This window comes from Electrophorus electricus, chromosome 3 (genome assembly GCF_041902795.1).
Source record: "Electrophorus electricus isolate QZ-2024a chromosome 3, ASM4190279v1, whole genome shotgun sequence".
In the NCBI taxonomy this organism is placed as follows: Eukaryota; Metazoa; Chordata; class Actinopteri; order Gymnotiformes; family Gymnotidae; genus Electrophorus; species Electrophorus electricus.
In genome coordinates, this window is record NC_137499.1 from 7710160 (window position 1) to 7723544 (window position 13385).

Consider the following 13385-nt stretch of genomic DNA (forward strand, 5'->3'; position numbering starts at 1 on the left):
ATCCACTGAACATTTCAGTGAAACAGGTGATGAGGACAGCATCCACTGAAATCACAGCTGCAAGAAAACAGACTGAGTCACAGCTTTTTTGTGGTGTGTGCACTGTTAAAGAAGAAAAACAAAAGGGTTCTTGAGAAGAGCGTTAGTTTCTGGCCGGCATAATACCAAATGCCTTAATTTTATTCTTCAAAACAAAAGGATCAAATGTTAAATAGACATAACACGGATATTATCAACCAAATCTTTATTATGGTTATTCTTTTGATTAATGATTTGGATTTCACTTAAAATCTAATAATTACCCATCTTTGATACCCATTTTTTCTGCATTTTGAAATTTGCTTGCATGTACAATAAAATGCGTAATGTCAGCTACACCAGAATTTTTATTCTGTTGTCTTACTATAGAATATTACTAAATAAATCACCCTTCCTTATGTTACTTGTCAGTTGCAGTGTGTTTGAGAGCTAAACAGAGCTCAAGTCTTAAACATCAAATGCATGCTGAGATCGGTATAACTAGGACAATTTTTAACATCAATGTTACAAAAATGTTAAAAAAGGGCAATACCCTAATATTTTTCTGCATGACACAGCTTATTAGTTGTCCTTTTAATGTCTCTATGAATGTGGAATGATTTGTTGGGGGTGATTTTTCACACAAAACGTAAAACTATCAGCAAAAATAATCACTTCTGATACTGCCTGATAAGTTGAAGAAGTGCCAAATTCAGAATGTGCAAACATTCAGAGAATATTAAGAGTACACAGCTCTGAAGGTGAGAACACAGCTCTGAAGGTGAGAAGACATATCCATGTCATATAATTCAGTGTGTGGCAGGAATGAGTTATCTACATATGGGCAAATCTCAGAATACACCTTCTGTGTCTTACAGAGGTCATACATGGTCATACATACAAGGTTGTGTATGAGGTCTGTAATATTTTAGACATGCTTTTGTTTCTTTATTTAATTATTTATGTTTTTACCAAAAACATATCTTCTCTGTAGTACAGGCCAGTAAAGGATGACACACAAAGAAGTGTACATGTGCACATTCTCACTCACACAACCACATATACCATCTATCGTTGAAAACGTTACGCAAACCGGGTAACACAAAATTCACATCGCACTTCATAGCAACATTCAAATACTCTTATTCCAAATGTAATTCACTCTATTGCCTCTCCTGAACACACAAGCATAAGAAACGCCAGCCAGCACTCTCCCGAACCAGGAATGAATATGCTGACATAGGAAGGTACCAATTAGATAAATAAAGCTTTGATGTCAAGTTTTAACTCCGCTGCAGCACTTTTTGCATAAATGTGTCATCTTTTCTCACCAAGTGGGTCAACTGTGGTGCATGTTGGACAAAAACACATCCTTCATGCATTGTACAGCATTACTGACATACATGTTTATATTGTAAAACAGTTCCAGGATGGATTTTGGAGTCCAGGATTATTAATTATTAATGTTTTATCTGAAATCAAGATATACAAACAATGGATTCTTTTTTTAAAAATGCACACAATCATATGCAGGTTCGTATTATGGAGGAAAAAGACAGCATGTGACTTAAACATTAATGCCATATATCTAATAATATGTAAATAATTACTTGCCCTCTTTTTTTCCTGCATTCATTCTCATGTTTAAAAGAGGGCCTCTCAGTCCCCGAGCTGAGTGTTATCTAATAAACTGTTATATCCTGAATGAGAAATAATTTCCAGTGATACCAGCCCAAACTCCACACCATGGAGTACTGAAACCCTGCACATTGTGTGTTAGCAGTAATGTGTCTAAAATTCTACAATTAAAAAGAAACAAAGTGCTTGCCAGAGTGATTGGCACGTAGACATCAGTTCATGGCACTTGGGTGTGTTGATGTAGGTATGCTTGTAATGTGATGTTTTAAACACATTTTTAACACTATTTACTCTGTATGCCATACTATAGACAATTGTGTATGGTTGCAACACAGCCAGCACTCCAAAAGAGAAGGGCAATTATTACTGAACTTCTCACACAACCACCACCCAAAACCTTGGAGAGCTTTTTATTTCAACATTGGATGATGAATAAATCATCTTTTAATGTATGTCCTCTGTGATTGGTCACAGTGATAGTTAGTGATTAGGTTAGTGATTTTGGAAATCAAAGTATTATAGGTCATCCACATAATAAACCAAATAAATAATAATTAAACAAAAACACTAAACATTGGAATGTATAATGAATAATCATGCATCTGTAAACCCGATCCAGGTAGACATGATGTAATCCTCGTCCATAATTACTGATTTTTGCTGCCTCTTATGCTTTATACATAATACTGATCAAAACAGGATAAATGTGTAGATCTTTCATGGATAATCAGAAAAACATGAAAAATGTGAGAGAAACAGTGAGATTTTAACACCTAACTAAAAATAAAATAAAAAAACATCCACAATAACCTACTATATATTATTTAATGAAATAATGTGAGGGCATAGTCACTAACCTGGGGGTGGTAGTGTAGAATAGTTGTTATGAACAGTCAAATATGTCCTAATTAACTGTCAGACATGTGAGATAATGGGTTTACATAAGAAATCATTTAGGCTATAAGAGGCTCCATCAGTTCTGGGCTTCACTCATCCATCAATAAGATATTACTGATTATTTCTAGCCCTCTGAAAATAAGCACTGAAGAAAGTTTCACTTCTTGATTTCTTTTACCTTAATGTAACGAATAAAAAAAAACAAAAAACACCAGGAATAATGCATGTTTTTCAAATAAGGTACAGGGGAGGGATTTATCCTGTGTTTACCACACCCTGCAGCTGAAAAACAAACCAGCAATTGAATCAGCATGTGTGCAAGTCCATAGTTTATGATAGAGAAGTAAAGTGAATGTCACAGTTCTACCTCCAAGGTGCACATGCAGGTATAAGTGAATAATATAATACAGTACTAACACTGGTTCCTTACTATAAGAACAACAACAACAAAAAGCAGCAGCAACAACAACAATAACAACAACAACAAAAGTCAATTTGTAAAAGCATAAAAATGGCAGAATGCCTCCATTTCGTGACTCTGCAACAGTAGAGTGTGATTCAGGCACATGCTAATTGCTTTGCAGTTACAAATGGGAACCATGAATGCTTCTCCAAACTGCCTTCTTGGTCTAAGGGAATAATGCTATACTGCAGTGTGTGTGTGTGTGTGTGTGTGTGTGTGTGTGTGTGTGTGTGTGTGTGGAATGCTTCCCTTAGCACCTATAAAGACTGCAATCAAGACATAAACACTGCTTGATGTTAATGTGACGCATTAGCTTTCTGAAGCAAACACAGCTGGAAAGATGTTCAGTCTAGATTTATATAAAATTTGCCAGGGTAGTTGTGCCATTGATTTCTATTTATTTTGCCAGGGTAGTTGTATCATTGATTTTGATCAAATTTGCCTGGGTAGTAGTTTTCATTGATTTCACAATATGCATCCTTCTCCTCATTCTTCTGCATAAGCCTCAGAATGTTAGGGCCAGCACAAGCAAGCACACAAGAGAGCTGGAGCAATCCAGTCTCAGGAATTCTTGAGTTTTACACTACAATGACCTGCCAGAGTTCCATTTCTTACTCTTCTAATTAAATACCTTTCACATTAGTTTCAATGTAGTTAAAGAGTAATTCTAACTAAATAAAAGAATTGTGTTTAAGATGTTAATACACATTGGACTTGATGTCTAAAAATGAAGTTCATTAAACTGCAGCCACTAGTCCTGCTCTTAGTTCTGCAGCATTCGTAATGTTTTGTGCAAATTCCACCTAATCTGCAATTGTGAGATTCAACAGCAGCTGGAGCTTTAAATAGCATGCAGTGCTGGTGACGTTTGCCTCTTTGCAAGACAATCAGATGCAGTAGAGGTTTTTTCATGGTAACCTGGGGTTGCTCCAATTATTGGGCTTTAAAGACCTGTCAGCAGCACACGTCAATACTGTAGCCTTGCTATCTGATGAAAGTCCTTTATATTGGTGAGGTAGACACCAGGATTTGTTTTTTTTTTTGGAAGTTATTGAGTTTGACAACTTGTAGTGCGTTGTTACAGTTAAAGAAACATTGGCAGTAAAAATTATCATGTTTTCTTACTGTGTTACATAAGATTTCATAATAATCAACAAAGTCATTTATAAGACCAAAAAGCATGCAAAGCAACAGCCTGCTGCATCCACAACTGCCACTACTATTGGGCAATTATTTACGAATGCTCATTCAAACCAGGCAAAGAAAACTTTGACTAAGATAGAAAAATGGATTCTAGCTCAGGCTGAAAAGACTGTCACTCACAAATGATGAAATGTATGTACCTGTGACCCGCACAAACTACACAACATAAACAATGTAAGTCTGTATGCTCAGAAATCTAGGCCCTAACTCAGCATTTATCAAGGAGTCTGCCTTTTCACTTAGTCAAGCCATTTGATGTCTAATGAGCATGACGCAGAACCTGTCAATAGTCTGGCCACAAAGTCTTGCCACATTTGTCAATAATGCAGAAATCTGTGCAGTGCAAGGGAACTTCAGGATCTGAATTAAGAAACACTTTAACAGTGTCACACTACTAATGATTTAATGGGTGTAGTTTTACTATAGTTACATTACTAGTGGGTATAGTTTTACACCCTTTCTGTTTCTTTATAAAACTCTTTATTAATCCTTTATTAATACACTTGATTCAGCTGATTTGTTAAAAACATTTCTGCACTGGAGTCAAGCAGGCAAGGCACTTAACAGGCCTTGATGTGGGGGGGTTTAAAAACAACCATCACTACAGTCACCTCTAACTCCAACAGCCTTCTTGGGTTCCATGAGCTGCTGCTGTTCCTACCTTCAGCAAACACTCCCATCCCATAGATTTATTGCAGACTGCATAAAAAAATCTATATGTTTATATAGATACCTTTAAAAAAAAGAAAACTCTGATTAGCAGGGACACAACTATTAAGTGTGTTTTAATTATAAGGCAATTACTGCACTCTGCGTGTTTCATTTATATGCTTTAAGCAATAAAAAAGCAAAAAATGAAAGTGGAGTGACAGAATGAAATAAAAAAAAGTAATTAAAGAGTTAATCAGGATAAAGTAGTGCTTTATCATTTTCAGTTTTCAAAAATACATTTATGTATGTAATATTATGATAAAACTGTTCTGCTACGTGACTATTTTAGCCGTTTTGCAACTTCTTTACATTTCTTGAATTACACCCTGATAGCATCTTACTCTGTGTATGTACCACTGAACTGGGCTTACAATCAAAGGGCTTTCATAGCGGTGTGCACTTTCTAAAATTATAGTTACCATAACTAAGCACCATGATTCATTATATTTTTATAGTATCTCATTATCCCTACCATCATGTTGTAGCATCTGAACAAAGGTTTCTCTGGACCTGCAGATTATGATGCCAGTGCACAACAACATTAGTCATTGTAAGGTGGCATGAAATGACAGTCTGGCTTTAAATAAAATCAGGCAACAAAGAGGTTGAAAATTATAGGGGTGCAGTGAATTTATTATGCAAACTCTTCATTTGAGCAATAGAAGCCAAACAAAGCACAGACTTGAACAAAGCATACAACTGTCCTTTTACAACATCCTTAAGTGTTATTCTTCATACGTGGATGTACATTGGTGGCACTTGTGGGGTACTTGAAACAGAATTCCACTTCAAGTATGATCTAAACTGTTAAACTGTGGGTAAACCACCAAATGCCTTTCAGTAGCAAAAATGCAGAACAGTTACTCTGAAAGCTCAGTGGGAATGAAGCTTTCTCTTAACACATTTACTGGCACACATGCACATATACTGAGATAATGCTGAATACCATACACAGCAATGAAGACCTTGTTGTTCATTTTCATGCTGTTTTTGGAAAAGTACAATCTAATTAATAATAAAATGAGGGTAACACTAATCTACTGTCTCAACCCAAGACCTAGACAACACCTCATAAATGTGTCTTCTTGACTGTATATGTTCGGTACAAAAGGTTTTTTTGATGTTTGTTTTTTGTTGTTTTTTTTACTTGTAACTAAATATTTTGGAGAAACTCTGTCAACTTATTCACATCTAATTATAGACAGATAAGATATAAATATTTATAGACAAATAAAGACAAATTTACGCATGTTCCTATTCTGAGCTATGTCCTTACTACTGACTAATTGAATATTTACAATATTTTTATATATTAACCCTTATTCATCAAAGTTGCATTCAAATGAGTACAGATTTGACTGCCCTGAATGATGTACAAACTACTGCAGGTCTGATTCATGAATCCATCGCAAGGCATCAAAATGAGCAGTAATTTGAGTGCAATTGATGAATCAGCTTCAGCTGCATGAAAGCGATTGCTGTTACCTCATTTACAGATTATCTGATAACGGTACATCCTGAATTGGCCTCATATACATAATATTTGCATTAAACACGCCCCAGTTGCTGCAGGTGTAGCACTAGTAAGCCAATAAAAGGCATGCATTAAGCTGATTGCTCACTCAAAATGGAAGACAAACAAAAGGAAGTATATCCAGAGAGAAAAAGAGAAACTTCAATGAAGCAGTGATCAAGGTGCTTTTCTATTTATAATTACTTGAAGAACTGAATATTGATGAAGATCGAGATCTGAAAAACCCAACTGACATTTAGGTTTACCAATTACACATGTTGACAGTAATCAACCTAAATTGCTTAACAATTTAGTACAAGGATTCACTTGTGCTCAAACTTACATACACTACTAAGAGACATGATGGGGTTTGCGCAAATACACCAATGATGCAACTGATAAATAAATGAAATTTGTGAGTGCTTGTTTTTACAAAAAAGCTTTGATAAATAAGGGACAGAATTTCTTTCAAATCATTGCACCATCTCATCATTTCGATTGCAAATAAGGTCTGAGAATTATTTTAGTAATCAGTTCCTGTATGATCCTTAAAGCTTTATGTATGGTAAACTGCAAAACCTGAACACAATTCACTGAAAAACATTCCTACAATTCACTAAAGAGCTCACTAGATCTGTCTACATCATCTTGTACTAAAAAAACTCAGTGATATCTTTAATGAACTCGCACTGCGGGATTGATTCTCACGTAACACAGATCAATGTGCCAGTCTCTACACCATTCACTTGCATCTTCTGCAATGAACCAAAAGATAGGGCTCTCCACACCAGACACACCCAGGCCTCAGATGGCACCAGCTCCCCCACAATACAATCCAGCTGTCAAGCCCCACTCTGAATGCCACAGTCTGACAGAGTGAGAAAATCTCCAGATGTAAATATTTACTTTGATGACAGAAGCAAGCTAATCATCTTCCTGAAGAGCATGTGCCTCAGAAGCACATGAGTGTTGGGAGTGAACCTGGCAAAAGCGACAGGGGCTGGTGCTATCACAAAGTTACAGCACACCTCATTCCACACAGAGCTTAAAGCAAACACAACCTCAAACCAACAAAGGTTCACGCATTTTGTCTGTTTTATAACTTTATAAAAATATGAATAAAAATTGTATAAAATATATTTGGATTATTTTTATATTTATTTATTATATATTTTTATTATATAAAATGATTGGAAAAAACACAAAATAAAAGGGAATTCATAAAATGGAAAGAATGAGACAGGTTGAATTTAGTATACTACAGAGAGTAATCTGTCATTGTAATTAAATTAGCTATATATTGAGATGCTATACAGCAATAAGCATTGTTAGCTGGCTAGCCTTGTGTGATACCATTAAGCCACAAAGTTATCTCGCTAAGCAAAGCAATCTTTGCGGTGTATCTTTCAGGTGTAACTCAATCTTTAACACCCCCCCAGTATACATAAGGCAGTTCATTTCCATGTTCTGTGGTGATATAGTAATAGCAAACTAAGCTTTACATTATATGACAGTCTTTTGCTTTTCTTTTAAAGTTTATTATCACCTTTAAGGGATTAATAGGTGGTTGTTCATTAAAAAAAATGTTTAAAAAAAAGGCAATTTTTGGAAAGTGTAGTTGAGGAGCACAGCTCATGATTCTCTGAAAGCAAACCGATGGCCAAAGATAACCACCCCTAAAGGTCAACTCCTCCTCTTCTACTTCAGCACTTACCTATTACAGTCCACGTGAAGCAGTAGGTGAGACGCACTAACGGACAGAGCAATCTTGTGCCACTGCCCATCAGCGAGTCTGTAAGGAAACGTCTCAGACCGCTGCATCCCCTTGTGGCGGTAGTGGTAGTGGATCTCCTCACGAAGCCCACTGCTCTCAAGTTCAAAGTAACTACAGGAGAAAGAGATGAGTCATTGGTTAGCAAACTTTACTCCACCAGTCCCAGGGACCCCATTAATTCAGCACAATTATTTGCTTTTCCTAATCTTAACAAACCTGATGAAGCTGAGACACTTGTGTTAAAGCAGTTTAAATTAAAATGGGAAGTTTTTTATTTAGAACTTAGAACCACTGCCTTAAGACAGGGTGAACATATATGGTGTTATTTTATTAGAAACACCTACTCTATAAATAGGTTATTTGTCAAAGAGGCCACGGAAAGCTATGGTCCAATTGTATAGAAACCAAATTACAGTCAGTCAATTAACTTCTGAGTACAAAGAAAGCAAGAATCTGTAGCCTAAAGGTACAACTGTAGAGCAGGTAGCTTATTGCATTTAAATTTAGATTTTAAGCATCGGTAGAGCATTGAGGATTTTTTTTCCATAGTGCTTACACAGAAGGATAGTAGCATAGAAGGGTCGTGCCGCCATTTTTTTTTTTTTTTGCTAAGTGTCCTTGGTGCTCCACATACGGTTTATCCCAGACATCCTCCAATTTCTGATATGGAGCCATATCAATTGCTGGTCACAACAAGCAATATCGATAGATGCTTCCTTGGAGGTTTTGTTCTTCATGACTCATTTAATTCTCACAAAAACCTGCTGCTGCAGCAGGTGGGTTGAAGGCGCTAAACATTTATAACAAGGGCAAAGCCTGATTTATTCTCTGAATGTTCTGCATCGTTGTGCCACTTTTTACAAGATCATAATCTCTCCAGGGTCCACTGCATTTTTATGTTGGCTGCAATGGCGCTGTGGCATTTGCAAAGCTTAGGAATCCCAGCAGAACACACTCTTGGGTAGCTAGTCCTCAGCACCAAACTGAATGTGGGTTTTGTGGAGTTTGTGTGTGGAGCCCATGTAGTTCATTAGCGGAGCCTGCAAAGATAAATTCATTTCTCTCCACACAGCACCTTCACAGGATAAATAGTCATAAGACTCAATTCACCCATGTTGTCAGGCCTAAGCAGGGAGAAGGGAGAGGTTCACAATGATGTGTATTTGCTTCTCAGATGGGTGGGGGAGAGAGACAGAGCTAGTGTTTGAGAGAGAGTGTGAGAAAGCGAGCATGCAGGAAAGAAAGAGTGAGGGAAGGGGGAAAGTATAAGAAACAGAAAGGAAAAGAAAGAGGGACAGACACAAAAGGAAAGAGCATGCAGGAAAAAAGAGGGTGAGAGACATAGCAAGCATGCAGGCAAGAGAGGAAAGCTTTTGATCAGCATGGATAAAGAGTCAGAAAGTCTAAGCTGTTCAACCATTCATCGAGGGATCCTCTCAGCAGGGCATGCTATTTTATTTTTCCCACCATCACATGTTCCTCAATACTTCTTTCAAACAGGCTTCATCCATATTAATACACACTTAAACACACACTGTTCTGTGGAATACCAAACAAGGTCTCACAAACCTTTCTGATTCCAGCAAAAATAAATAAAACAAAATAAATTGAACAATATATCACTAAACAGCAACAGTGAATATAAAACTAAAATCTAACAGCTCTCTCTTATTGTAATTAGCAGTTGTGATGGGTACTAACAGCTCAATGTTTAAAAAAATTGACTATGACACATGCAGCACAGTCAGTTAGCAATCAGAAAAAGTGAAAAGTGAGAATATTTGCTTTGAGTCTGTACCCTAGCACACTGCATTTGAAATGAAACAAGCTTAAAAGTACAAACTTTGGGGACATTTCCTTCTACACCGCATAGGAATCACCACCCTTTTTATATGTAATCTCGTGCCCCTACTACTCATAGACTTTTGGATCTATGTTTCTTATCAGTCCTCTTCCTACACCTACCAGGACTGAAATGTTAATTTTATGAACACAGAGAGGACCAAGATGACACAGGATACACACACTATGTCTCTACTTGTAATTGGACACTTGGCCAGCTGTGTCACTGCATTATTAGTTCATGCACAAGTAAGCTAATCAAAATGTCTTGAGCTGAGGTTTAGATGTGGCATTTTCTTCTGGAGTCTGATACTTTTTCTTAGCCCAAGTCAATACTAATAAATCTAATAAATCACGAGGCCAAAAATGATCAGAATAAACTAACCTGAGAAGTGAACTAATGGCATATTGTTAAGAAGCCATAAAGCAGAGGCCCACTATAGGACAATGGGACCTCATGGAGTCCGTTTCTGACAGTTTGATCAGAAACATCCACACCAGAATGTTAATGAAACATGTTTCTCAAGCATATTTCATGAAAGGTACTCAGCCACTGAGTGAGAGAAAATGCCAATTCTAGACTAGCCCAATAAGCAGTCCTGCAAAAAAGCAACTGCTTATCTTCGAAAGCAGGCAAACATGAAGGCATAGCTAGGTTAGCTAGCTAACTTAACCTAGCTATCAGTATTCGATTAGCAATTGTCAGATAGCGAGGACTATCTTATGGTATGGGCCTTTATGGCTGCCAGTGGAATGAACTCGCTTGATGAAGTAGAGTTATCTTACCTGTTTAACATCCAACCAAATGGATCTAAACCTCTAAATACATTCAAACCTGAGTGGAGGACACTTCAAATTACATGGCATATATAAGTATTTCACTTACCAAATACAATGCCCTGGAAAGAAGCATGAATGGAAAATGGCTGCATTACAGGACTGGCAGAACATCTGGTTGCTGGTAATATTTGTGCTGGAGACTTTAGGTACTTACAAAATGTAAAGAATTTGCAAAGACATACTGCACAGTTTTAGTGTAGTTAAAATGTACCCCTGAATTAAGAACATTCTGTACTTTAACTTCAAGTAATTGTTTTTATCCAATATGTAGGACTATCTAAGTGTAGGACAAATCTAAGACAGAAGTTCTGTCTAGTTACTTGCGGCCTGCCATGTACATCTGAATGCAGTCTGCAAGAGACAAACGAAATTACATTACAGTTGACAGTGAAGAAAGTTTTGATCAGTAGAAGTTATAGTGTGTGCGCATGCGTGCATACTGAAGCACTGCAGAACATCAGCAATATTACATCAAGAGGCCAGGTGTCTCAGTACTATTTCTGGACCAGTTTTCCTATCAGTGACACTTCCTATCAGTGCTCTTCCCACTCCTACTAGGGAATCCCAAAAATAGTGAGCCAGCTGCAAAGGACTAGAATAATAATCTTATTCTATTCACACAGTAAGGACAATACAGAGTTACAGCAGTGGTGATATTCAAGCATGTGAATCGCCACTTATTCTTTATTCTCTTTATTAGATTAAGATCACCTAATTCATCCTTCTGTATGTATAGATTTGTCATATATCAATATTTATAGAGGAACCTCAGAGAAACACTGAACCCTAGGGCCCTTGACATTAAGTGCCATACTTATCAATGGTGGTGTGTATATTGCAGGTATCTATATTAGAAACCTTGTAGCCACTTTGGCCAGCCTGGGGCTCTGTGTGCTTGGCTGCAGAGATGGAAGATGAGCCTCCAGTCCCCTAAGGTATTAGCCTAAAAGGGGTGCTCTAGGCACTGTGCTACCTCCACCCTAACAAAGGTCTTTGTGTTGTTAACTAATGATCTAAAGGTTGACAGCAACATCACAAAACAATTTACTTTGGCATGTTCTCTTCACTTTGTTTGAAAATAGAATCCACTATAAAAGGATGAATCAAATGACTTGTAAGCATTTTGCAGTGAGCACATAATAACCTTTCAATATGCCCTTTAAGCAAACCAAAAGCCACAAAGTGTTTCCAAGAATTTATAGTAAAGCATTTACCAGAGAAAAAGAGAGGTCAAGAGATACATATGAACTTGAACACAAGTCTGACCAATTAACACATTTGCTCTCATGTTGAAAAGGATCTTCTCTTGAAACCACAAACTGAAGGATAAAAAATGCCGTCTTGCTTTGTAGAATTTCCAAGGATGTGAAGGAGGCCCACCCCTGATCAATGTAGTTCAAACACCAATCATTTTCAAAGAAAGGGCTTCTAAACAGAGGGATTCAGTCAACAAGCTTAATTGTTTTTAAGGCCAGAGCTTATGACTTTTTGAATGTTGTGTTTCTGTTCCATTATCATCACGTACGTATTTTGAAGCATGCATGTTTTTAACTATTATGTAACATGGTACGTCAAGACTACTTTTTTCTAATAATTATACATATTATTTTTTAAGCATCGCCTCTACGTTCCCATCTTAGTACACCATTAAATATATTTCATGGGAAAAAAAACAAATAAACTTAAATTTAGAGTCACTACCAAATAACCCCTGCTCATCTTCAGCAGTTTCTATAGCAACATTGACACCCTTCTGTGTAGGGCCTTGCAGTAATCTTAAGCAATTAATGCCAAGAAAATTAACAGTCATTATTACAGAGCAGTTCCCTTCAAGACCCAGCTCCTTTTGTAGACACTAAAGGCTCTGAATTCCTGTCTGAGGGTGAGTAATAAGGCGGGACATTAGTTGGAGCGCAACCAGCTTGTCATGATTTCGACGTGCAATCAAAACATCATTTGCTGTGCGCCTGGATCTGACAGCTCATTTCAATCAAATAAAAGAGCCATCGAGCTTGGAAGTATGATTTGCATCTCAACAGACAAAAGTAAAAGCACATTTGACTGTGAATGGCCACTCCACTACATGACAATAAACTGGAGTGGCATGATGGTACTGCCAGTTTCCCACTGAGATGCAGACTGGTTGTTTGCCATTGCTTGATTTGTAGTATCAGCCTCTGTTGTGATGTACAACAGCTATTCTATTATAGCTGCTGCCACCACTAAGCTTTGATGATACAGGAGGTAGGAACTGAGAAATGACTATAGGCCAGATTTACTCAGAAGCACACAAAAGCTGCAATGGGCGCTAAAATTTAGAGTGCACAGCTGGCTGGAGTTTGCAGCTAATTTATCATGCCCTACCACTTCAGTGACATCATCTGCAAACTGGCTCATTCGAATTGCAAAGGCACCAATATAAAATCTGACCAAAACACATTTTTCACCAGAAAGAAATGGAGGGATTAACATGATTTCTATCTATA

General features: G+C 37.2%; 1 protein-coding gene across 1 annotated transcript in view; it reads right to left on the reverse strand.

The window, feature by feature from the left end:
* LOC113578130 (protein kinase C-binding protein NELL1) overlaps positions 1-13385 on the reverse strand; it is a 163314-nt gene that overhangs the window by 110963 nt on the left and 38966 nt on the right. Inside the window, exon 4 of the mRNA XM_035527909.2 lies at positions 8158-8328. Within this exon, the coding sequence (XP_035383802.1) occupies positions 8158-8328 (171 nt within the window). The remainder of the gene's footprint in view (positions 1-8157; positions 8329-13385) is intronic.